Source organism: Xenopus tropicalis, chromosome 1 (genome assembly GCF_000004195.4).
Source record: "Xenopus tropicalis strain Nigerian chromosome 1, UCB_Xtro_10.0, whole genome shotgun sequence".
Classification (NCBI taxonomy): domain Eukaryota; kingdom Metazoa; phylum Chordata; class Amphibia; order Anura; family Pipidae; genus Xenopus; species Xenopus tropicalis.
Genome location: NC_030677.2, coordinates 96,489,632 through 96,517,499, shown reverse-complemented (window position 1 = coordinate 96,517,499; position 27,868 = coordinate 96,489,632). Strand labels below are relative to the sequence as shown.

Here is a 27,868-nt window from a genome sequence, read left to right as displayed (position 1 = left end):
CTGTAAATGTTCTATAGGCTCATAAAATACTTCAGTATACTAAATCAATTTGGATAATAATAATCATCATTTATTTATATAGCGCCAGCAAGGCACAGACATAACTGTTTTTACAATTTGTTAACATTTAGATGTAATGTTGTAATGCCCATTAAAAATCCCTGGTCTACATCAAAGAATCAGGCAGTATTTAGAGGTGGCCCAAAGAGCAGACCTGGACTCATAGTGGCTCAACATGTGAGCTGTGCTCACTGTCTACAGCATATTTGGCAGCATATGTGGCAAAATTCTCATGAAAAATGATTGAAAAATTCTAAAGTTGATAACTTTTCTCCAATTTTTTTTTGTCTGTATGAAAAATCTGAAATTGCTTAATCAAACTCAATCCCATGTTAAACAATCTCCTGCTTAGTACCACTCGGGCTTTAAGTATCAATCCGCATTCCAGTAGCTCAATTAGATCTGTAAAGATCACACATATGCGGTCAATCTTGATTAAAAAATGTCAAGTCACATACTTGAGAGGATTGCAACAAGGTTTCAAGAAAAAGTGACAATTAATATTGGTATTCTCTTCCAAGAACTTGAAACAAAGGGACAGATTTATCAAAAAGTGATTTTAGAGCTCACCACTGAAAAATGTACTCACTTTCTATTCATTCCTGGGATTTTTAGAAGCATATTAATCAAATGGTGACTTTTCACCCACTGATAAATATACTTCTAAAAAACCCATAGGAAAATGCTGCATTACCATGTCAGTGTTGTATAATAGAATTATACAATAAAAAGGATGTGTAAAATCGAAAAAATATAAACATGAGAACAATTGAGAGCCAACCTGAACAAATTCTAATTTCATTATTTTACTGAATACTACTAAAAATTTCTTGTAGGTTCTATTGTAAATTAACATGTGGTGTATGTTCTTTGCTTATGCTCATGTCATGTCTTGGTTAGTCCTTTTACAAATCAAAAAAAGAAAGTGTGGTTGAGCAGCAAAGAGGAATAAAAGAAACAACCAACAAACTAAGCAAGGCAGCAACAAGAGCAACCTTCAAAGTTCACATATAACTATTTAAAGAGATACCAAATATCGACAAGAGTAGCCAAGCTACCGTTCTGTGCCAAGTGGCCAATACTGACTTTTTTTTGGCATTTTCATGCACAGAATATTAATAATCTAATTTATATTATAACTTAATCTATGTTATGAAACTCTGCCAAACTGAATTAACACTTTGTGGTATACACATTTAATTGTGCATCAGATTGATGAATATCTATTAAAATAATGTTTTTTACTACAATCATATTTGTTAATAATTGTATATACTTTCTTTTGTCTAACGAGGTTGATAGTTTTTAACCTTAATACCTCCGGTCATTAAACTGGAATTGGACAAAACCTGGCTTATTTCCATGTGACAAAGGTAATTAATACCTTTGAGACCTCAAGGGCTTATGTAAATAAAAAAAAAGGTTGTTTTGATGGGTTGTCAAGTTTTCATTTACAGAAAATTAATCAGTATTAATAATAAAGTGCTGTGGTTGTGCTTTATAAATACATGTTAAGAATTATTATTATTAATAGTAGCAATAACAATATTAATAATAAACACTTTAGATTTCTGCTCCTTATGAAAGCTCAGTTTAAAATGTATTTTGTGCTAGAACAAGAAAATTAATTGCAGGCATCGGGATCTATTATCCAGAAACTGGTTAACCAGAAAGCTCTGGATTAAAGCACTGCAAGTTCCATAAAGTGCTATTTAAGCAAGCAACAAGTAGTTGCACTGAATTAAAACAATATTAATTGGTGAAATCTGTATATATTCTTTATTAGAATGCTCATTGCCTGGAGAAGGCAGGGTGCAGAGTAGTAAATATAAAAAAGGGAAATGAAGTCAAATAATTACAAATTCTCGATTATTTTTCTCAATTGTAGTTCTATTTTACAGTGTATATGTACAAAATAAAAAGGGTTTTACATGATCTACTTACTAAACTGCTGATGAAATATTCTCTTTTGAAGTGATTAGAAACCTGCTCTATATGGGACTGACAGATCTTTCAACCATCAATATGTCTTGTTTTCTTCTTTGCAAGAAAATTAAGCTAGGTACATGTGGACAGACTTTGAAATATTCATCAATATCTAATCAAATTTATTTCCACATAGCACTGATTTTACAGGCTAAGGGGAAAGCCCACAGCTTATAACCAGTGGACTAACCTAAGCCTACCCACTATTTGATTCCAGAAACACGATTGTACTGATACAACAAAGACAAAAATATATATAGCTGATGAACGCCGGGAAAATATTTAATAAAAAACGTTTATTCAATCCATATAAAATATACACCCACTAACGTTTCGGTCCCCATTTTGGACCTTTAGCAAGGCCTGTGTAATTGAATAAAACATTCTTCTGGTGTGCATTAGCATTTTTGGTTTGACCCTTTCAAACTTTTCTGTGCAGCTACCACTGAGTTTAATATTGTATTTTCTACAATAGCACATTATTTCAGTGCTGCTTTGCCTTTAAGAATGAGTTTGTAGATTAGCACAGCACCTTGAATCTGTTTTTAAAATAGTGCAGGTTCTCCAATGGCCACTTCCCATCGGTACATCCAACCATGAACAGTCTAGAACAGCACCACTTGTATTTTTATTTAAAATGCCTATATTGCACACTTCTTTAGGGCATTAAAGCTTTTAAGAACGAGAAAATACATGTAAGTATATTTTCAGTTATTGAAAAATGAAGGGCCCTTTAGTAAATGTAGCTGAAAGTGCTGCTTTCAAGCATATCTCTGTTTCACCCATCAAGAAGAACCTGTGCCTCTGCCCTTCATTGTAATTTAGTAGATTTCCACTTGGAGAGATCTGTGCTGAACAAAATGTTACATAATTTAAAAATGTGCTTAAAATAGCACTGTCTACCTAATATAAAAAAATAATTTAAATTTGAACTACCCCTTTAAAGGACAAGGAAAGGCTAAGTCACTTGGGGGTGCCAAAATGTTAGGCACCCCAAGTGACTTTAATCGCTTACCTTGTACCCCGGGCTGGTGCCCCTGTTAGGAGAAAACAGCACCAGCCCGGGGTACCTGTAGCGGAGCGCTTCCTCCTTCCGGCTTCGTTTTGCAAGGACTACACGACTACAGTAGAGTGAAAAGCCGACTTCTCCGTTAAAGTTTGTCTCGTCACTCTACTGCGCATGCGCGTGCGAAGACGGAAGAAGGAAGCGCTGCAGGTAACCCGGGCTGGTGCTGTTCTCTCCTAACAGAGGCACCAGCCCGGGGTAAAAGGTAGGCAATTTAAGTCACTTGGGGGTGCCTAACATTTTGGCACCCCCAAGTGACTTTGCCTTTTCTTCTCCTTTAATAAAGAAAGTCTATGTTAAATTTCAATTTCTCATTGTAATAACTTTACACTCTACTGTCGTTTTTTAAACTCTCTAAAGCTGGCCATACACGGGCAGATCCGCTCGCTTGGCGATGTTGCCAAGCGAGCGGATCTTCACCCGATATCCCCACCTACGGGTGGGCGATATCGAGGAGGCATGTAGGCAAATTCGATCGTTTGGCCCTGGGGCCAAACGATCGAATTCTACACACGGCAAGGGGGCAGTCGGTTCGGGGACCGCATCAACGAGCCGATGCGGCCCCCGATCCGACTGGATTTTCTAACCTACCCGATCGATATCTGCCCAATTTCAGGCCAGATATCGGTCGGCCAGGCCTCTCGGTTCTGCCCCTACATGGGCCGATAAGCTGCCGAAACGGTCCAAGGGACCGATATCGCCAGCTATAATCGGCCTGTGTATGGGGACCTTAAAACAGCTCATTTTTTTGCTATTACCCTGTGGTGTCTGGGTGCCTTACTGATAATATACAGAATAATATACTGAACAGATGGTAGAGAAGATTCGATTTTATCCTGCTTCTTTAAAATGCAAATCAATAAAATCTTTGAAGAAAACATACAAATCACTATGGCATTATTAACGTTAGTTTAGGAAAACTAGGTGCTATGTTGCAAGAATGCCAATTATAAGGGGAAGCAATTTTCTATGTCCTACTATTCTAAGATTAAATGGAAAGTAGAAATCTTTATTCATAAATCTTATTTACCTTTAGCACCTATAGAGCAAAACACGACCCATTACTTGGCATGCACATAATCAAATTGTCATCTAGTTACTGATAAACTGTGTCTGTCTGCAGTACTTTGACAGCAGTTTTCAAATACAATACTTAACTCCTCTATATTATGCTTCTATACTTTACTGCTGGAGAAATGTTAAGGCTGTGGATCTCAAAAGGCAAGTGAACAAGCAGCTGATAAGACAGTCTGTTCCTTCTGCTTGGTAAATTTATGGAGAAACCCCTCCAAAACTAGGATTCAATATGACAGGAAGCTGAGAGGAGTTCAATGAGAAGTAATTCCTTCACAGTTCAAATAAAAATACATAATTTAATACAATATTTTTTTTTAAAAAAATCATGATTCAATCAGTTAATGAGGAGCTGCTTTAAGCAACTGTGCAAATAAGTCTTTCCCCCACTACTGCAGTATAGTTGATCAGTGGGTGGAAGATGAAAGATTTTTTTTTTTACCATTTAACTCTACCCACTCAGTGGGAGTAATATGTCAGCAGGACTAAACAGAACGTGGCAGTATATTAGAGATTTTCCTGTTGAAGAGGATCTCAACAGCTTAGGATTTTAACGCAATAACACGTGTACTTTTTTAAGCAAAATTTAAATTAAAAGCTACGAAATGTCTGTTTATGTCTCTGCCCAAGCAACAAAAGCACTCACCGTGAAGCTGTTAATCTCCTTTGTAGCATAACGTGTATAAAAAAGTACTAAACTCTGAATCTAAATTGGTAATTACAGACTTTATAGGTAACACAGGTAACAGCAGAAATATTGGTTTGCGATTTTAAATATCTACCAAATGTAAGGTGCACAAAGCCAGCCAAAAAAGAAATACTGATAAAACAGCAACAATTTAAATGCTAATTTTCCCTTTACTGTCATTTTCACATAACATTTTAATACACACAATTTTAAACTCAGACATTTGCCATTAAAAAAGTAGCATTATTTCATATGCAAATGCAAACTTAGGGCAATTTACTTTGCTGATGTTTCTGAGTACAGATATGGGGCCTGTTATCCAGAATGCTCAGGACCTGGGGTTTTCCAGACAAGGGATCTTTCCGTAATTTAGATTGCCACAATTTAATTTCAAGACTGATGAAACCCAATAGGCTTGTTTTGCCTCCAATAAGGATTAATTTTATCTTAGTTGGGATCAAGTACAAGGTACTGTTTTATTATTACAGAGAAAAAGGAAATCATTTTGAAAAATGATGGTTATAATGGAGTGTTCTGGATAAGGGATCCCATACCTGTACAACAGACATTTTATGAACATAGGCATCGGTGTGCTTGTGTGTTCATGCTCTATAAAAGTGTTCTTGGAAAGCAGGTATAAAAAATGATAATAAAAAAAGAAATGAGAGGGGAGTAAAATCTGCTATGTAATTGGCTTGCTACAGCTGGCAACTGATCTCCCCGAAAATGCCTTCCCACCGGCACGAATGTGAGTCACCGGTGGGATGGAATGCGTGTGAAGTCGCCCAAAGTTTCCTTGTGAGCCAATTTTCAGATTAGTTGACCATGGTAACAAAGACTTGCAGAGGTTGCACCTACCTGTGTGCCAGTGCCCTAAAACAGGCTAGAAGGTGGCATTGCTGATAATAAATTGGCTTAATATATGAATGTTGTGTGAATATAATGGGGAATTAGACTGTAACATCAATTTGAAAAAGAGTTATGCAAATAATATGATCATGAATCTCTGTAAAAGCAGAGCAGTGTGTTGGATTTATAAAAATGATAATTAGGCATCATGCTTTTCCTGTAGCATAACCTTAAACCAGGAAATGTTAATTCTCTTTACTGGAATAGATTATTTTCACAAATATATCAAACGTCCTGTTGGTCCACATTTAAGTGGGAGAGCCATGATTTACATCTCTTGGGAGTTTAAAGAAAGTCTCCAGTTTTTGTAGCTTACATTGTCAAAACCTTTCAGAAAAAGGTATATTTTTTTAATAGAAATAAGGAAACCATATTTTTGACACAAGCAATATACACAATACTGCATCCATTTTATTAAATCATAAAAGTTTTTTTTACAGTGTATGAAAAGGTCCTCAAAAAGAACACACTTCAATACATCTCAATAACTGCAAAAATGCACAGAAAAATAACCAAAAATTTCTAGAAATGAGGCATTAAACGATAGCGACATAAGTATGGCTATTCTCAGTTTGCATCCAATGAGAACAGAACCTGTCACTGCTGATGTCACCATTTAAGAAGTAACTTTAGTAAACACACCCCTGCCTAAAGGTGGCCATGCACAGGCAGATTCAGGCAGCTTATCTGTCTGTGTATGGGGCCCTCAGACAGCGCTCCCCAACAGTTATCTGGCTGACAATTGGGCAAAAGTCAGTTGGGCAGGCTTGATTTTTCTGTCGGATCAAGGACCTCATTGATGTAGTCCTCGCACTTATCGTATCCTCTTCATTGCAATGTGATTTGGTCCTAGGGCTAAACAATTGCATTAAAAATGTACTGCCCACCTATGCTGGGCATATTTTTAATAATATTAATACAGGTATAGGACCAGTTATCCAGAATGCTCAGGACCAAGGGGATAAAGGGTCTTTCAGTAATTTGGATCTCCATACCTTAAAGGACATGTAAACCCCACACACATAAATTAAATCAGTGAACAGCCTCTTTTAAATCTTTCAATACCTGCCAGACTGGTTGTCCAGAGGTTAATAGTAAGGCTGCATCATCTCCTTAATTACTTAGATTTGCTTCTCCTCCTGTAACCCACTCAGCCCCCACCCTTGGGAATTTGCTTTGGCTGTTGGCTTGTGGGCATGCTCAGTTATTGTAAGCTCAGATTACTAAACACACCCTCCAGTCTAGCAGCCAGTGAAGAGATGGCATTGCTGGTTCCCATAGATACTCAGCTCTACCTGTCTGCTTCAAATTTTTTCTCCCAACCAACTCTCCTGAGCTCAGCTCAAACAATGCAGAAATGTATGCTGAATAAGGCTCTGTGTGTGTGTATGCTGTTTGCAGATTTAAATGTATCCAATTATGTATCAGAGGAAAAATGGCCACCGGGTGAAAGCTGCTATTTGGTTTAGGAAAACGTGATGGTGCTGGCAAGTGGAGGGGATATATGCAGTACAAATGATGCCATTTGGGTGGGGGAGACCTGCCCAACTGATATACATTGTAGGCAAATGTAGGCTTTACATGTCCTTTAAGTCTACTAAAAAAATAATAAAACATTAATTAAACCCAATAGGATTGTTTTGCATCCAATAAGGATTAATTATATTGTAGTTGGGATCAATTACAAGGTCCTGTTTTTATACTACAGAGAAAAAGGGAATCAGTTTTAAAATGCTGAGTAGTGAAACGTCTTCAATGATTACCAAACAAGTCCAGTTGCTTTAAATTTATTTATACCATGACCTGGATGAATGAAAATCTTCATAGACATTTTAAAATGCTGAATTATTTGATTAAAATGGAGTCTATGGGAGACAGGCTTTCCGTAATTCAGAGCTTTCTGGATAATGGGATAAGGGATCCCATACCTGTACATTCCATTTCCCCTCTGCAATAGCCCAAGTCTTTGTCTTCTCTGGTAATGTGCTAAAATTGGCCTTTCTGAGCAGGACAGTAATGAGAATCTTCCACTGGCATTGTGAAACATGAAAGGCAGCTTTTTATTAATTCCAAGAATCACATATCTCACTGCCATGCATTCCTCCTTTCAGTTAGCTAAATTTTAACATGAAATTAAAAAAATAGCATTTTGTAATGATATCCCTTTATATTTCCTGAAACTTTTAGATTTTAAGGTCTAATGAGCAGGGTCCTCATTGCCCCTGTAGCTATCTGTCAGTATTTGCATGTAATTTACTGTGTATGCTTGATTTTACATCCATCTATTGTACTAAGACGTGGAATATGCTGCCAATTTAAAAAAAACAAATGTATGTTATAATCATGTGCAGATAAGCACAATTTAGCCATTTACTTTATAAATCAAGGCTTAAGATAAAATAAATCTTTATTAGTATTACAACCTTTTGTACCAGTGTACGTTGTAAAACAGTTAAATAATGCAATTAGTCATTCTGAAGTAGAATATGCCAGAAGTAATTCATACAGACTGCAAACAAGAATCCTTTTTATAATTTAGGACTTACTTTTATCAGCCACAAAACTTAAAATGCTTGCTTTGATTCAATATTAAACACAATACTAGCTAAATGCATCTATCAGACTAGTTAAAAACCTGCTTGTTTTCAACGGCAAGAGCATTGCTGCATCAGAAGACTAGTTGCACTAGATGGCTGTAAGCAAAAATGCCACCCCATCACCATTAAACATAAAATGTAAGATCCACTCGGAAAGAAACTGATGTGAATGAGGTACAATCTCTACTGCGTAACATGATGGTGCTTTATAAAAAAAAACAAATTAAAATAATAGTGTTAGATTCAGACCATCAGTCTATAGCAACACATTTTTCCTTCCTGTACAAATCCTTGAGCTCTTGTGCAACTTTACTCACAGTTAAATACAATAATACCAAATCTTGCTCTAAGCCACCCAGCACATCAAGCCTAATTTAAAATTTAAAACAGCCAGTCTCAATTTGCATTCGCTCACCCCTTCAGAGAGTTGGTCCAGGTGCCTTGCCTTGGACCCTTCACCCAGGGAAAAATTTTCCACGATCCACTACTTCTTCATTAAATTATCACGTAAATCACAATTTTTCATGGACACTCACTGATCCGGTTGTCGGGTGCAGCGCCCCAGACCCGTAGCAAAGGGAGACCCAGCAGTCACAAGCACAATTTCTTGATGGGTACGAATTCCAGACACGGGTGAAGGTGGTTAAGGGCGTAACCATCGAGAAATTGCAACTTTACTCAGACCAAGGTGAGTTTAAAATTATTTCAGATTTATTGGCTGCAGCTAAATACATTTGTATGTGTCATTTGTTGCACAAACATTCCTTTTGTAGTATACTTTGTAAGTGTCATACACATAATAATCTGCTAATTTGGTGAGGTTGCCAAATAAGCAATTTTTCTCCAGTGTGGGTTCTATATTCCCAAGAACAAAGTGAGAGCATTTTGAAAAGGGAGAATGGAGAAGGACTGAAGAGAAGAAATAAATAAAAAGGGAGAGAAAGGACATCAGCCTGCGCTAAAGAATGGTGTGAACACGCAATTAATGATGTTGAGTAGCCTTGGAACTACTGCCACCATCATTCACAGACACTGCTGCCTTGCACTCCCTATTGATCTGTAAATTAGAAGTGAAATTCAGCTGATTATCTAGCGTTGTTTTATACTTTGTGACCCACTGTAGCATGGCTTGCTAACAACACCCTACATGACAAGCTGAATATTACTTTTATTTACTTCTAATTTTATTCTGGGGCCTTTTATTTGCAATGCAAGTGGATTTGGAGCCCTATCCATTAGTACAAATACCAAAAATTCCATGATAGATTGGGGATTTAACTGCTCTTTCATGGTAAACTAGGTTTTCTTTATAAGCCAAAAATGTAAAATTTTAAATAACCTTCCTTGAGTCAAAAGTCAATGTCAGATGATAAGTATTACCTTCTTGAAGCAGCAGAAGCTATATTGTCAGATTCTTTTTAAACTCCCTGTCAGCAATTGTTTAAACCCTAAATAATTATTACTCAGTGATATTTAACTAAAAGCTATGCAGAAAGCTACAATTAGCTTTCCTGCAATACTGTCACACAATTAGTGCTGATTTCATATGAAAGTTATACCTGGGCAATTTTTGTCTACAGAAAGAATCTTTTTTCACATCCCACATATTTCACATATACTGAACCAATTAGAAACCATGCAAAACCGGATGTATTGATCAACCCAGAACATACAGAAAATGTGCAAGTACTAAAACACCTTGGGAACAGTCACCATAATATCTCCTTAAATGTTTGTTGCAAACAACAAACATACACTGGGTCAACAAAGCATCTTTTAGCTTAAGAGCAGTGAATCTTCAATGAATAGATTGTGACAGTAGGTTTTCTGCAGAAAGGGAATGGTTGTCATTTAAAATAATATTACACAGGATAAGGTGTTCTTTTGGGTAAATATAACTATGTATAATTTTTTTTTTTTTAAATTATATTTTTATTGAGTTTTAATCCTGGTACAAATATAGATCCATCTGAACATATGGTTATATAAAAGCATGGTAAGGCAAGAGAAAAGCATAACGGGTGCTATACATCTTTATAAAAAAGTCGAGTATGCACTCTCTGGCCTCCTATACATTCAGTTAGCGGAGTCCAGCAGGTGAAGTCATGGGAGGTTCTTGCGTTGCGTGGTCTGGTTGTTAGCCATAAGACAGTGGATCGTCCGGCAAAATAATTGAAACATTATAACAAGAGGGTAAAAAGGAAAGTATAACTATGTATAATTTTATAGGGGGCGGGCATAAAATAAATTCTCTGCTTAATATTCAAAAAGGGGTTTTGTGGTGGAATTGTCTTGCTAAATTTGTTGTACTGGCAGATACATTAAATAGTTTCAAGAAGAGCTTTGATGGCTTTTTAGCAAGTGAGCAACTGAAATTAGTTTTTAGCACAAAGCTAATTCAGTTTTATTTATATACTTGCTCCTGCCCTGCCCCATTCCCTCCTGTTGATGTCAGAGAGGTGCAGTGTGAGTATATAATTAAGACAAGTGAGTAAGGGTCAGGTGTGGGGAAACTTTTGTCAGTGGGAAAAGAATCCTACTGGGTTTATTTAATTCTCTTATAGGGAAAATTCCACGTTCCAAGTAATCTAGATAACATATACTTGCACTTGTCCCTTCTGGAAATTTTTGATTATCTTTGTTTTCTGTTAATTTGTGGAACTTGAGATTTATGCAACTCACAGTAATGTTGCAGCTATCAAAAGATGAGCTACGAGTCTGCAATGGGTGGTGTAGAAGCCAAAGTAGGTAGAAAGCAATGTCATATTATGAATGTAGTAGAAGCTAAAAAGGAAGCAAAAAGAGACAGTAAGGCAGGAAAATAAAAATGGAATGACAGGGAGTAAGAAAACGCAGCTTTTTCCTGAGGTTAATGAATGCTGACTGGACAGGATAATTAGTCAGAGGGCACCCAAGTACTATACCTGAAGGCCAAATAATGCAAATGTGCTATGATGGCAAGTTTTAAAAGAAGTGACATGCATGTAAAACTTCACAGGTCTGTATCTTAGTCAGTCTAGTCTTGGGTGGTGGCACAACAGCCCAACATCACAACACTAATATCCATGTTTTATATGAGTTTTGGTTACCTAAAATAAGCCAAGTACAAATGACAGTCCATTTAGTACATATACAAAAGGGCATATTTTATTCTTAAAGAATACCCTGTGCTGTTTATAAACTGACAGCCATGCCCCATTAGAATTATCAGTTTAGATTTTTTTTATAGTGATTTAAATATTAATGTAAGGGCATAAAATCTCAAGGCTGCTGGTTCACATTAAGGACAACAAGTGAAATGCATCTGACAGTTGAGAGTGAGCCAGGGTTGTTTTATTTCTCATTACAGTAGTTGCTATCATAGATGATATCACCTGGCCATGTGCAACACAAAGCCTATTAAACCTGCTTATGGCTAATAAATTACTTTACAATTCCTTCTGCAGGCAATTATATGAGAATTTACAAAGTAAAGACTTTGTAATTGGTAAAAATACACACTCTCTTAACCAGGAGAATGTAAAACAATTTAAGTTATACTGTACATATAAAAACATGCCATTTTTCAAGGGTCAGTAATTCCAAATAAAGTAACATATACAGGTATGGGACTCGTTATCCATAATGCTCGGGACCAGGAGATTCAGATCTCCTACCTTAAGTCTACTAAAACAATTATTTAAACAGTAATTAAACCCAATAGGATTGATTTGGCTCCAAAAATATTAATTGGGATATTGGGATCAAGTACAAGGTACAGTTTTATTATTACAGAGAAAAAGGAAACCATTTTTTAAAAATGTAAATTATTTTATTACAATGGAGTCTATGGGAGATGGCCTTTCCATAATTTGGAACTTTCTGGATAATGGGTTTCCGGATAAGGGGTCCGATACCTGTACAGTAATTATAAAGAACACAGTGTTAAAAGTACAAATATATGCCCCAATTGGCTCTGCTTTTTACTCTTTTCCACTTCAGGTAAGTTCTGCATGTGTAATTTGTGATTGTTAAAATATGGTTTTATCATAACTACAGCTACCTTTTTATTACATTGCAATTTGATAAATGTCTTTGAGCTAACAATTCATCAAGTGATAAAATAGTTTGAGAATTCAAGGACACACCACATATATATACTGCTTTCTAGTTTGTTAAAAGCAAATACATTTGCGTTCTACAATGACTTTCTCCTAAGAGAGAAGTAGAAAGAAATATTAGAAATTGCAAACTTGCATCTTCTTAAGCCTACAAAGGAATACAAACTTATGCTGCTGCTTATTTTTAACAATAGCTTCCGTGTTAGTATCCAACTTGCTTTAAATAATTTATTGATAGGTGTAGTTATTTAATTGTGCATAAGCCTATTATTCATTATTAACAACAAAGGCTTGCAATGATAATTTTTATACCCTGATAAAAAAAAACCATAATGTAGAAACAATTAAGTGTTAGTAGCATTTACATTTTTCCTTGAAAAATGTTCAACGTGTACCTGACGCACGGTAAGCATTTTTTTTGCTACTTGGAAAGGTTACTAAAATTATCTGGTCTACATAAATAATACAGTAGTACCAGCTTTTCAGTACATCATTAAATATAATAGGGAGTACTGGTTCAACACAAAGCCAACAATTGTTCTAAATAGAATGTCTATGCCTCTAGCACACGGCCATCCAGTTCAACTGCAACATAGTAATATGCTTTCAATAACATTTTCACCACCATGCTTTACAATTCATATCAGGTATCACAAGATCCTCTCTAATGATGTTCTTATCTGATGGATCTTATTCTAATGTATTACTTTAGGTATTTGAGCTAATTATAAATGCAGGGGCATACTTACTTTCTCCATGTTCAAAATTTGCATTTATTTGTTTTTATTATACAATGGACTAAACAATGTAAATGGGATGTGATATTTGACATATCACTTTTAAATATTGAAATAATTTAAATGACGGTTCAATATCTATGTTAAAAAAGACAAAAATTGTCATGGGGTGTTTTTTACATGATTCTAGTACAGTACTTACAATTATATAAAAAAACTGCACACAAAATCACCAGGGCCAGTCCACCCACTGGCTGGTTGCATTCTTATTCTGTAGGCAAGAAATATACTGTAACTGCATTATTAGGAAGAAGCTAATAATGCATTAACTGATCAGATCAGAGGTGATTTTTTGGTGTTCCCAATTTTCATATAATCTATGACTATAACAAATAACTATTTACCATTTTTATGAACAGAATTTTTTTTTCTATTTTAGTTGCAATATTTGGCACTGCTACCTTGCAGTGCTGAGATCCTAGGTTTGATTCTAGTTTAGGCACTATCTGCAATGAGTTGGCATGTTCTCCCCACTCTTGAGTGGGTTTCATCCAGGTACAGGTATAGAGACTATTATGCAGAATGCTCGGGACCTGGGATTTTACGGATAAGGGATCCTTCCATAATTTGGATCTCCATCTAAAGTCTTAATAACTAAAACATCATTTAAATAATATTAGCTACAGTATGTAACAATAACACTTACTAATTAAGGAGTTAAGACATGTTCTAATTTTAAAAAGGATGTGTTTCCAGAGAAATATTTCTAGGTACAAAGACATTTCCTGGATAGTAATACTATATATAGAGCCTCCTTTCTGCTAAGGTGATTTGTAATAATCTTCTACACCTTTATCAACACAAAGCTGTTTCCTAGTGGCAACTAAAAACCATTCTCAAACTGATTTCATGAATAAGCAAATATGGATCCTTATTACATAGTTACATAGTTACATAGTTACATAGTTACATAGGGTTGAAAAAAGACCTGTGTCCATCAAGTTCAACCCATCCAAGTAAACCCAGCACACCTAACCCACACCTACCAATCTATACTCACATACATAAACTATAAATACAACCACTAGTACTAACTGTAGATATTAGTATCACAATAGCCTTGGATATTCTGATTGATCAAGAACTCATCCAGGCCCCTCTTAAAGGCATTAACAGAATCTGCCATTACCACATCACTAGGAAGGGCATTCCATAACCTCACTGCCCTCACCGTGAAAAACCACCTACGCTGCTTCAAATGGAAGCTCCGTTCCTCTAATCTAAAGGGGTGACCTCTGGTGCGTTGATTGTTTTTATGGGAAAAAAGAACATCCCCCAACTGCCTATAATCCCCTCTAATGTACTTGTACAGAGTAATCATGTCCCCTCGCAAGCGCCTCTTTTCCAGAGAAAACAACCCCAACCTCGACAGTCTAACCTCATAGTTTAAATCTTCCATCCCCTTAACCAGTTTAGTTGCACGTCTCTGCACTCTCTCCAGCTCATTAATATCCTTCTTAAGGACTGGAGCCCAAAACTGCACTGCATACTCAAGGTGAGGCCTTACCAGGGACCTATAAAGGGGCAAAATTATGTTCTCATCCCTTGAGTCAATGCCCTTTTTTATACAAGACAGCACTTTATTTGCTTTAGTAGCCACAGAATGACACTGCCTGGAATTAGACAACTTGTTATCAACAAAAACCCCTAGATCCTTCTCCATTAAGGAAACCCCCAACACACTACCATTCAGTAGATAGTTTGCGTTTATATTATTTCTACCAAAGTGCATAACTTTGCACTTATCAACATTGAACCTCATTTTCCAGTTTGCTGCCCAGTTATCTAATTTTGTCAAATCGCTCTGCAAAGCGGCAGCATCCTGCATGGAACTTATAGTTTTGCACAATTTAGTGTCATCAGCAAAAATAGAAACAATACTGTCTATGCCCACCTCCAGGTCATTAATAAACAAGTTAAACAGCAAAGGCCCAAGGACTGACCCCTGCGGTACTCCACTAACCACACTGGTCCAATTAGAAAATGTTCCATTTACAACCACTCTTTGTACTCTATCCTTCAGCCAGTTCTCTATCCAATTACAAATATTATGTTCTAGGCCAATATTCCTTAATTTGATCATTAACCTTCTGTGAGGTACTGTATCAAACGCTTTAGCAAAGTCCAAGTAGATGACATCAACTGCCATTCCAGCATCAAGGTTCCTACTCACCTCCTCATAAAAGGCAACTAAATTAGTCTGGCAAGATCTGTTACGCATAAAACCATGCTGGCACAAACTAATAGTATTGTGAACTGCAATGTATTCAAGTACCCTATCCCTTATTACCCCTTCCAAAAGTTTTCCTACTACTGATGTCAGACTAACAGGCCTATAGTTTTCAGGCTGAGAACGGGATCCCTTTTTAAATAACGGCACCACATTAGCAATCCGCCAGTCTCTCGGCACCATGCCAGACCTCAATGAATCCTGAAAAATTAAGTGAAGAGGTTTGGCAATCACAGCGCTCAGCTCATTTAATACCCTGGGATGAATCCCATCCGGCCCTGGACCTTTGTTTACCTTTACATGTTCAAGTCTCTTTTGAATTTCCTCCCGAGTGACCCATGCGTCAGTAGCTAAATTACTAGAACTGGGCATATTACAAGGGAAGCCTTCATTATCTGGCTCCTCAGATGTATAGACAGATGAAAAATAAGAGTTCAAAATTTCAGCTTTTTCCCCGTTTTCATCAACCAACGTACCCCCCCGTGATAATAAAGTTCCCACCCCTTCTTGCTTCATTTTTTTACTATTCACATAATTAAAAAATAATTTTGGATTCTTTTTACTCCTAGCAGCAATATCCCTTTCCATCTCTATTTTAGCTTGCCTGATAGCTTTTTTGCATGCTTTATTTGCTTCCTTGTACCTGATGAAAGTTTCTGCTGTCCCAGCTAACTTGAATGCCCTAAAAGCACGTTTTTTCTTACCAACCTCGACAATAACACTTTTATTCAGCCATAAAGGTTTTGCTTTGCGATGCCTCTCCTTGCTTACTAGGGGGATATACTGTTGCGTATACCTACAAAGCAATGTTTTAAAGATGTTCCATTTTCCTTCTGTGTCTAACCCCATGAAAAGCCTTTCCCAGTTGACACATTGCAGAGATGCCCTTATACTGGCAAAGTCTGCACGTCTAAAATTGAGTGTTTTAGTTACTCCCTTATAGCGCTGTCTCTGCAGCATTATCTCAAAGGAGACCATGTTGTGATCACTGTTCCCCAAATGCTCACCCACACAAATGTTAGAGATAAGTTCATTATTATTAGAAATCACCAGGTCCAAAATAGCGTCATTCCTAGTGGGTTCTTGAACTGCCTGAAATAAAAAGTTGTCATTTAGCATATTTACAAACCTACTAGCTTTTTCTGACTTAGCCACCCCATTACTCCAGTCAATGTCCGGATAATTAAAGTCCCCCATAACAACAACTTGACCCAGTTTTGAAGCCTCCTCCATTTGCAACAATAGCTGGGCCTCATCCCCCTCATCTATACGGGGTGGTTTATAACATACACCAATGATCATTTTCTTTGTGACCTTCAGCCCTACTGAAATTTCTACCCAAAGAGATTCGACGTTTTCATTGGTAATGTCTTTATTACATGGCTTTAAGTCTGACTTTACGTAAAGACAAACCCCTCCACCCTTTTTAATCTCTCTGTCCCTCCTAAAAAGTGTATACCCATTTAAATTCACAGCCCAGTCGCATTTATCATCCCACCAGGTCTCAGTGATACCTATTAAATCATAATTTTCAATACATGCAATAGCTTGCAGCTCCCCTAATTTACCCGACAAGCTACGCGCATTAGCCAGCATGCAGCGGAGATTATTACTTCTCCCTCTGATGTTTACATTAGCTAAGGGAGAATTAGAGCTAAGGCAATTATGAGACTGCTTTCCTTGTAACGGAAGCTCCTTATCTGATAAACTATATGCCCCCCTCACTCCTCCCCCACAACCCTTTGCTAGTCCCCCTACCCCGTCTACACTAATTTTCCCATGGAATTCTAGCTCACCCACCCCCCCCTTGTCTAGTTTAAACACTCCTCCAACCTCTTAACCATTCTCTCCCCTAGCACAGCAGACCCCCTTCCATTGAGGTGCAATCCGTCAGGGCTGTATAGATTGTACCCCAAGGAAAAGTCAGCCCAGTGCTCTAGGAACCCAAACCCTTCCTTCCTACACCAAGACTTTAGCCACGCATTTAGCTCCCTAAGCTCCCGCTGTCTCCCTAAACTTGCACGCGGCACCGGCAAAATTTCCGAAAAAATGACATTGGAGGACCTTTGCCTAATCTTAGAGCCTAGATCCCTGAACTCACTCTTTAAAGTCCCCCACCTACCGTTCATTTTGTCGTTAGTACCGATATGTACCAAGACAGCCGGGTCTTGCCCAGCCCCTCCCAATAATGTGTCAACCCGATCAACCACATGCCGAACCCTGGCACCAGGAAGACAGCAAACTGTCCGGTTGAAGCGATCCGCTTGACAGATTACCCTGTCCACTTTCCTAATGATCGAATCCCCTATAACCACCATCTGTTTAGGCCTAGCTCTGCTCTCCTCCCCACCACTACTAGTGAAACTGGTCTCCCGGCTGTTAGAGAGATCAGCCTCACCTAGAACCTCCAATCCAGAGTTCACACTCCCATCTTCTTCACACAATCTGGCAAATCTGTTGGGATGCGCAAACCCTGGAGCAGCCTCCCTTTTCCTTTTCCCCACACTAGATTTTCTAACTGTCACCCAGCTTACTGCCCTATCATCCTTTTGCTGCTCCCCTCCCCCCCTACTATCTGACCCCACTAGTTCTTGTTCAGTTAACAAGAGACCCCTCTCAAGATTGTTGATTGAACGCAGTGTTGCGACGTGTTCCTCTAGGACTCTAACGCGAGCCTCTAAAGTGGCAATTCGCTCACATCCACAACAGAGGTATGCACTTTGGAACTGTTGTTCCACAACTGCATACATGTGGCAGGCTGTGCACTGTGTCAGACCTTCAATGTTGCTACCACTCATTCTCCCAGTTACAAGAACAGTTAAACAAAAATAGGTGTAAGGACTTGTAGTAAATACCTTGTTTTACCTTATTTTTAACTCCCTTAGTGTTTAACTCCTGAGTTTATAACTCCACTTACAGAGTCCCACTTAAAGAGCAAACACTTACAGAGCACCTACCACCAGAGCAAGCTCCACTGGAGTGCCTGTGGTTCTATTTATGCAGTCTGTAAAGGTGAACTAATCAAACCCCACCCTCCTCAAGCTGAGGGTAATTACAAGGGAATGTAACCTGCTGTAAGCCTATGGATCCCACAAACTTTGTAAATTAGCTCCAAAAACAACAATTACTTATGAAAAAAATAAATAAAACCCAACAGTAAAAAAACACAATGGTTTTGATAAAGTTAGTAAAGAATACTTATCCCTTTTTAGTTGAAATGAAAGCAAGTTGATTCAACCAGCCACCAGCCTGTTAGTAAGCAGCTCACTGGACTGCCTGTGGTTCTATTTATGCAGTCTGTAAAGGTGAACTAATCAAACCCCACCCTCCTCAAGCTGAGGGTAATTACAAGGGAATGTAACCTGCTGTAAGCCTATGGATCCCACAAACTTTGTAAATTAGCTCCAAAAACAACAATTACTTATGAAAAAAATAAATAAAACCCAACAGTAAAAAAACACAATGGTTTTGATAAAGTTAGTAAAGAATACTTATCCCTTTTTAGTTGAAATGAAAGCAAGTTGATTCAACCAGCCACCAGCCTGTTAGTAAGCAGCTCACTGGACTGCCTGTGGTTCTATTTATGCAGTCTGTAAAGGTGAACTAATCAAACCCCACCCTCCTCAAGCTGAGGGTAATTACAAGGGAATGTAACCTGCTGTAAGCCTATGGATCCCACAAACTTTGTAAATTAGCTCCAAAAACAACAATTACTTATGAAAAAAATAAATAAAACCCAACAGTAAAAAAACACAATGGTTTTGATAAAGTTAGTAAAGAATACTTATCCCTTTTTAGTTGAAATGAAAGCAAGTTGATTCAACCAGCCACCAGCCTGTTAGTAAGAGGTATAGCATCTATTATACAGAATGCTTGGGACCTGGGGATTTCCAGATAAGAGTTCTTTTTGTAAGTTTGCTAAAGCAAATAAACAAACAACGTTTAAAAGTTAATTAAGCCCAAAAGGATGTAGGGCTCTGGCACACGGAGTGATTAGTCGCCCGCAACAAATCTCCCGTGTCTCGGGCGACTAATCTCCCCGAAATGCCACCGGCGAAAATGTAAATCACTGGTGGGATGGTATACGCAGTGGCGCGATTTCAGTGAAATCGCGCCACTGCGTATGCCATCCCACCGGCGATTTACATTTTCGCTGGTGGGATGGCAATCCGGGATTAGTTGCCCGCGAACAGGGAGTTTTGTCACGGGCGACTAATCTCCCAGTGTGCCAGAGCCCTTAGCCACCAATACGGATTCTTGCAGAATTCTATTTAGTTTAGTATTTTTTTAAAATAGTACATGAGAAATAAAGACTTTTATGATATACTCTCTATTTTGCTAATATGAACATTTAATGTTTTTTACCTTTTCATATCTCCCTGGAGCAGCTCTGGGAGAGTGGGGATGTCACCAATATTGCAATCTGATCTAATTTAATACCTTAGTTGATACATTTCCTATCTTTGGGCCTTGCTGACCATAATGCCTGGGCTCCAATAAAAGGAGCTGTTATAACTGATACAATAGTTGCTAACTTTATACAGATGCTGCAGAGAAATGTAAAGCAGAAAATTTTAACAGCTCAGTGTCTGTGCCATATAAGCTGCTAAAATTCTCCCTGCTTTTCTCTTTTTGCTGGGGAAACCCGGACACCAGTTTACAGGCTGCCAAATAAGGAGGTTTGCACTAAACAGGTACAGTGCATAGCTTCCCTCTCCTGCTTTGATGGCATTTCATTGATCTGATTGGCTGAATCTTGCCAGTCAGTGGTATGAAAGATTTGCAAATTAAACAGAAGAAAGAAGATATGCACAGTACAAGTTCAGTGTGAACTTCCTTATTCGGCAGCCTACAAGCTGGTGTCGGGAATCACCAGCAAAGAGAAAGCAGAGAGCAGAGCAGAGAGAGTTTTAGCAGTGTTGATCCACAACTTACATGGCATATAGATTAAAAGTAAACATTTAAAATAATAAAAATGATTTACAAAAATGTTTATTATGCTGAAAAGGTCTTTTCAAATTCAGACTACTGTCTAAAGGAGAACATCCTTGTTAAATTTTACACTTTAATTTAAAGCAAAAAATAGAAAGCAAATGGAAAAAAAAAATCTGAAACCAACTAAACTGGAAAAAGTGTTTGAAAAGTAAACAATCTCTTTAAAAGGGACACTATAGGAGATAGAATCCCATAATTCACAACTTTCAGGAACCCATAGCTGTACAGCATAATGTGCTAAAAGTGTTAAAACTGGTTTGATAAACTGTTCTACACATGCTTTCTTTTATTTCCCTTTTTCAAGGTTGCTGTCAGATCACAATCAGAAAACAATATTTGAAGTTAAAGAATATCCACAACAGTCTTAATGAATATGCTTTGCCAATATTCAGTAGAAAACTTTAAGCATCTGCATGAAAAGAAGTACATTTATAGGGTAAAAAAAATTCTTTTTTAAAAATATGGGGAAGAGTTGTATTACTGTCTGGTTTTAACACTCAAAAACACACACACAACAACCCTGGAACCAATGACAATGATGGGTTTCAGCAAATTAAATGTGAAACACACGTTTAAACAGTACAATAGAGTTCAAATTAAAATAACTTGGGTGACACTGAAAGAGTTAATGGACAACAACATTACATCAAGCCTGCTTTCAGACAAAGGAGTTACTGAACTCTATAGAGTCCATGTAGCCAGTCTATAGCCTGTCACTTTAGTCTTAAACTGATTAAACATGATAAACCACAGCTACAGCTCAGGAGAGAGACTGGATCCTATCAAGTCCAAGCTTATTTTAAAGGCAATTGTTCTGCTGAAGGCAGAGCCTTTGTATTTATTTAGGTGCCTCCAGGACACAGGGCTGTCCATTCCGCAGTATGCATGATAATTCATGAATATAGTTAATTGGATATAAACTTTTTAAAAACTATTTTTACACACAGTCACCATTTACCACACATATATCCATTTGCAGTTGAGATACATGTCAAGTTGGCTCACCTGTAGTTGCATTCTGTACAACTCCCAGCAACAATCACTGTCTCTGTGGCAAAGCTACTATGTAACAAACCCTGCAGGGCCTGGAGGTGAAGGGGACCCATATGGCCACTGCCATATATATTCAGGTAGTCCGAAATGTTAGAAATCTGGGAACCTGGGCCACCTTTATAGCTCACCCTTTCCTACCACTTACTTAATGGATATATTTGCAGTTCTTGTAGCCACAACATTCAATATAATGTTAGTCATATAATTCAGCGGCTTGCACACAAACATGCATACACTAGTGAAAACAATTACAAATCCAATTCACATTATACATACTGTATAATCAAAATGTGAAATAAAGATACAGAATAGCCCCACACTGGCTGGTTGTCTTCTAATACACTTTATATTCCCTAGAGCTGTCTGCACAGCTCAGTGGAACAAATTCACTTATCTGTGACAGTGTAAAATTGTGTCAAACAGATACTGTGGTGCATGCTTTTATATAGGTTCCTTAACAACTAAACAGTTTTTTCAAAACAGCATTACGAGTTCAGAGAAACAGCAGTCTACTGGTCACTGTTCAACTGAATTACACTTCATTATAATATTTAACACAAGCTGGTCAACAGTATATGAGGGACTGAAGCCATGTATGTTTAAATACAGGACTAACCTTGAGCAGTACTCGAGGGAAATCTCTTCCTTCATTCACTCCTTGGAGGTTTGCAATGAATTCTTGACAGCTCATCTTCTTCCCAATGTTCTAAAAGGTGGAAGGTCACACATTATCATATATACTTCACAATACTGACATGAAATGAAATACATTGACATATGCATTTTAAACAATTTATGACATTTTCTCACGTTTTCTCGAGTGTTTTAAAGAACCACAATGGTTTATATTTATAATAAAGCCTTTACAAACACTAATAAAGCTTCCTTTTTGCATTACACTGTACAGGTAAGCTATGTATAATCCAGAAACCCATTATCTAGAACGTTTTGAATTATGACATTTCAATGTCCCATAGAGTCTTATTTAAACAGGCAATTGAGCAAACTTAGTGATAACTAAACAGAGCTACTCCCTAAGATGCTGTTCTTTAAAAATTCTCTTGTTTTTGCCATTTCTGAGCACTGGCTTTGTTAGTCTGCACCTCTGCTGGAGGTAGGGTTGCCACCTGTCCTGTTTTTCCTAAATTAGGAAAACCAGGCAGGACTCAGTAACATTGGGGCGGTGTTTGGTGCCCCACCCCCATGACATCACTGCCCCACCCCCTTTCTAACCCCTGTGGCTTCACCCCCCCACGGCTAAGAGAGCCGGAAGAGGTGGCAACCATAGCTGGAGATAACAATTTTTATGTGATAGGTGTCCTTTACAGGAGTAATTCACCTTAAAAAGAACTTATGTTGTATTATGCTGTAGACAGCTGTATTAAAGCTCCTTTTAAAGAATCCAGATGGGGCCTTACCAGTGCTTGTAAAGAGGGAGAATGACCCTTTCTTTTAGTGAGGCTCTAACTGTCCTAGCCCACCCATACCTAATCTGACTTGGCAAGCCATAAATTATTTATATACCCCTGCCCAACCCATACATTTTTGATGTCTCCAGAGGGGGCCGGCCAGGCAGTTGCAAGTATAAAAATTATCCAGTGTAGGAACTGGAGGCATGCTAACATCATGGGTGGGGTTGACCATAGGCAGAGTTCAGCCCTTCATCCCCTAAAGATGAATTTTGCCGACCCAAACCTGCCCAATTCATGCCCACACTTAACTACACTTCTCATGTCTCTCTATATCCCTTTAATACAGGAATATCCTGCAGCTGACTGGAATTGCTTGCTACATAATTGGTCCGAAGTACTACCAAGTGCTCCTCTAGCATAATGGATATGCCTGACTTAATACCATTGTATAAGTGGCTTCCATATTTTTGTAAAATCAGAATAATTTTTTTGGAAGTAGCCTGGCTAAAACCACACTAATGATATTTACAAGGGTATATACTTCTAAGTATTGCAAGTAGAAGGTTGCTTACTCATTGTAAATGGATGGTCCGGGTGCTCATGCCCCAGACCCTCAGCACGGGGAGCCAAATAGGAACAATCTTTAAACGATTGGCAGGCACTACGGAGTTCCAATAAAGTTGAATTGCTAAAAAGCCTTACGCGTTTCATACCTTGCTTGGTACTTAATCATAGGCTTTATTGGAACTCTGGAGTGCCTGCCTATCGCTTAAAGATTGTTCCTAAAACCACACTAAACTTTCTAACCAACTTAGGATGTATTCCATCAGTCATAAGGCTTCTGTTTCCATTTAATTTACTAAAACATTATCCAGTGTTAGACACTGACAACATTTTAATCCGAGCTATGAGCACCTCTACAGAGTTTGGCCCATAAATCTGGCCTCTCAGTTGTATAAAGTGTATTACATGTATAACTGATTATGCTTTTCTTGTAACCAAAGTATCTCCATTTAAAGGAGCCACAATCCCAGGTGTACGATTGATATTCATTGTAGAATATAAATAATAATATTACTATGTTGGACAGGCCATGAAACAGTCATCCTGTCCATCCATCACCTACTTCCATTAATGTAACAAACCTGTCTCTCTCATTTACCTCAACCTTTCCATCGCCATCCCCTTGTAATGTTTAAGTTATTTAAGCAATATTCTAATTTTGGCTGACTAGTCTTGTCTACATAAGCTCGGCTTGTTGTTATTATTATTGTCTTTAGCAACTGTTAAAAAACAACCACTTTCTCATTACAGATATGTAAAATTTAAACAAACCTTATTTAATTGATCAGTAAAACAGGGGCATAGATTAAGCTGCACAGAAAATTTATCATATCTTTATATTTATATATTACAACATGGTTGGAGGCTGTTAACAGGTTAAGGTGCCCATACACACCAATATTATGGTACAAAACAATGTTTCATACAATAATTAGTGCGTGTACGGTGGGTTGATGAGGTGACCAATATAAGCAAAAGCCCTCAATATCGGTCGTCTCGTAGAGCAAACAGGGTAATACTTGTTCTGGCTTGTGTAAGAAATTAATCTCACTGGCACTTTGTAAAGCAATAACAAGAAGTATGGTTTTAAAAGAATTGTTTATCAAGGGCAACATAAATTATGTATGTACTTTCAGGCATGTCACTTTGTGTGACTTGAGTATATGTAGCTATAAATACAAGCCTACCTGCGGTTCAGCAGTGATATTGTAGAGCCTCACCTACTGATGACAACTGAGCAAGGACCAGCTCTATAATGTCACTGTTGAAGTACCCCAATCATTTATGGTGATAGACTGAACCACACTAATGCAGTGCTGTCTATGGCCCTGTCTCACCAACCTTCAGCTTCTATAAAGTCTGCTCCACCTGTATTTAGCTTGTAGATCTATTTCATAATGATCTTATGAAATGTTCCAACATGCATATTTGTTATCACCTTCAGCACTTCATGCCCAAAAAGCAACTAGCATCTCACTTTTTAAGTAACCTATAATTATTTTCTCACAATGGATCTAACGAGTTACTATAGCAGGTTTCTTGATTTGTTTTGTTATTGCTGCTTGACTTGTGGTTTCAAGACAACTATAATTAAACCTATGGGATGTTAGGTCAAGCTTTACAACAACAAAAACATCATGTAAAAGAAAAAGTTGAGGGTTAAAGGGTAAAGAAAATGATTGTGTCAAATTAGTTATACAGAGTCTGTGATCCCCCCCACCACCCCAACCCCGACCCGAGCTGCTCAAAGGAGACATGTTTTATGCTGCAATGTCCCTTTAAGAGGAGCAATAGCCCTGCTTTACAGAACTCTAAACTTACACAACAAAATTAGACAACATCATAAGCACCTCTATACAGAAAGAAAAACAGGTACACAAGCCAGTACTCTACCAGTTGTCATGGTTTACTAATACTAATTTTCAAGAGAGTGTGAGTATGTAAAGTTTGAAAAGCAGCGCACTCACTCAAAAAAAAGGCAAGAAAGGCCCAGGTGCTGCCGCAAAAAATAATAGCATGTAGAACACAGAGCACACATGGGACTTAAATTATGTGCAAAAATGTAATGGTGTATGTGGCCGTTAAGGTCCTACACAGAGGACCTTTACCTTGATAAAGGTCCTCTGTGCATTACCGAAATGTCGACTTATACCATTCAATTTCTGCACATAATTTAAGACCCATGAGTGCTCTGTGTTCTACATACTGTATATATATATATATATATATATATATATATATATATAATATATATGTAAAAAATGCTGGTGTGCATCAGCATTTTTTACATATTTACATTGTTCTTCTGATTTGCACCCAGGTTGTAATCCCTATAAATGTGTGCCTCAGCCTTTTTTTAAATATATATATATATATATATATATATATATATATGGGACCTGCTCGGGAATTTAGGGAATTCTTTAGGAACTCAAGATACCTATTCTAAAGGATTTCTCAATACAAGAGAGACAAGAAACTACAGCAAGCATGAAATAATGAGCTGGTGGTTTCAAATCATCAGTCTTTTCAAAACGAAAGTGCCCTGGAAAGTATGAACTAGTACATGAAAGATGCTGGAAACAATAAAGATCAAGGTTGTCACCACGAAAAAATTATCTTAGTCTGGTTATATACATCCTTAAAACCACTCAAACGCTCCTTTAATATTCTATCATTAAAGTTAGATTTGGTTTCATTAGTTGCTCTGTTCCATGAAGATTGGGCAATTGCAAATATCCTTGGCAGGTGCTTAAATACAACACATCATGAGAAGATTCAAGCAAATATTGAGCATAAAAGAATTATTCCAGTTCTCGGGTAATGGGAATGACAACGCCACTACAAAATAACAAAAGGACAGTGATCCTTGCAGAAAAGAAAGCAAAACAAAAATGTAAAGAGACATTTCCCTCCTGTAATAGAAGAAAGCATGTGAATAAGTAATAGCAAAATATTATTTCAGAAATTCAGTTTGTGGTCACTACTTAAACATTTATGCAGCATTTTAAAAACACAACGATTTGCAAAAGAGGAACATTTTCTGTATTTTAAACAAACTAAGTTTACAAGCAGTGTATATTCTCAGCATAACCTCTGGAGGCCAGTTGGATCAATCAGAATTAGTCATGCGTGTATTGATCTACTTGAGCTCCTGTGAGCATAAGTCAAACACAAACATTGCTGAAGGGCCTAATCACAGGTCAGTAGACCACTAGAGAAATAAAAGGGGAACAATTGAGCCTCAATGAGAAAACGATCATAATGAAACTGATTAATCACATGGTGACACTTTAAAGGTTAAATGTGGTCCTTGTGGCTCCATGAGAGTCCATTTTAGCATGTCCTTGCAAGCACTTTACTCAGACCCAGAGCTAGACAGGGCTTTCCAGAAAAGAAGTGTCACTGCAGTTCCACAAACAACTGCTACTAATGCACCAGCCCAAGTGCTATACTTATACTTTACTATTACACACTATTAGGGTTTTCTGTCTTTTACTAATATAGTAATTTTAAAATGGGAAAGTGAGAAAATTGAATTAATTGCTTATAATAGAATCTGTGGGAGATGGCCTTCCTGTAATTTGGAACTTTCTGGATAACGGGTTTCCAGATAACAGATTCCATACCTGTACTAATTCTATTATATGCATGTCTCTTTAATAGTTGTTCTCAGAATTGTAGCTCTTCCTGTAATTCCTATTTTAATGCAGGTCTGCTAACTTTCTAGGTATTTATCCCTAGAATTATATTTGGCAAAAGGCTGAATATCAGCACTTAATTTTAAAAAATGCAGTGAAATAGGATGACATTTTTTATTTATAGTTTTAATAGAGCTAACTAAATGAAGGAACATTGCCAATCCTGTTCTATTTGAATAACACACTGTATTATCTAAAGCCAGGATACAGCAAAAACTCAATATTCATGTTGAGAAATACCTTGAGAAACATGTTAATCACCATGTTAATCACCAACCCCTTGGATGTTGCTCCCAGGGGCCTCAAAGAAGGTGCTTATTTTTCAATTCCTGGCTTGGAGGCAAGTTTTGGTTGCATAAAAACCTGGCATAATGCCAAACAGAGCCTTCTGTAGGCTGCCAGTCTACATAGAGGCTACCAAATAGCCACTTATAGCCCTCATTTGCATCCCCAGGAACCATTTTCATGCTTGCGTTGCTCCCCAACACTTTTTCCATTTGAATGTGGCTCACGGGTATAAAAGGTTGGGGATCCCTGTGTTATATTTACTTCATTAGACTAGCTTTGATTGTTTTATCTTAATATAGATGCATACCTCCCAACATTTGAAAAATGCAAAGAGGATAAAAAAACAAA

General features: G+C 37.5%; 1 protein-coding gene across 4 annotated transcripts in view; it reads right to left on the bottom strand.

The window, feature by feature from the left end:
- psd3 (pleckstrin and Sec7 domain containing 3) overlaps window positions 1–27,868 on the bottom strand; it is a 218,084-nt gene that overhangs the window by 65,796 nt on the left and 124,420 nt on the right. For all 4 annotated transcript variants that reach the window (XM_031904174.1, XM_002934005.5, XM_031904183.1 and 1 more), the window contains one exon: window positions 22,172–22,261. In XM_031904174.1, the coding sequence (XP_031760034.1) occupies window positions 22,172–22,261 (90 nt within the window). The remainder of the gene's footprint in view (window positions 1–22,171; window positions 22,262–27,868) is intronic.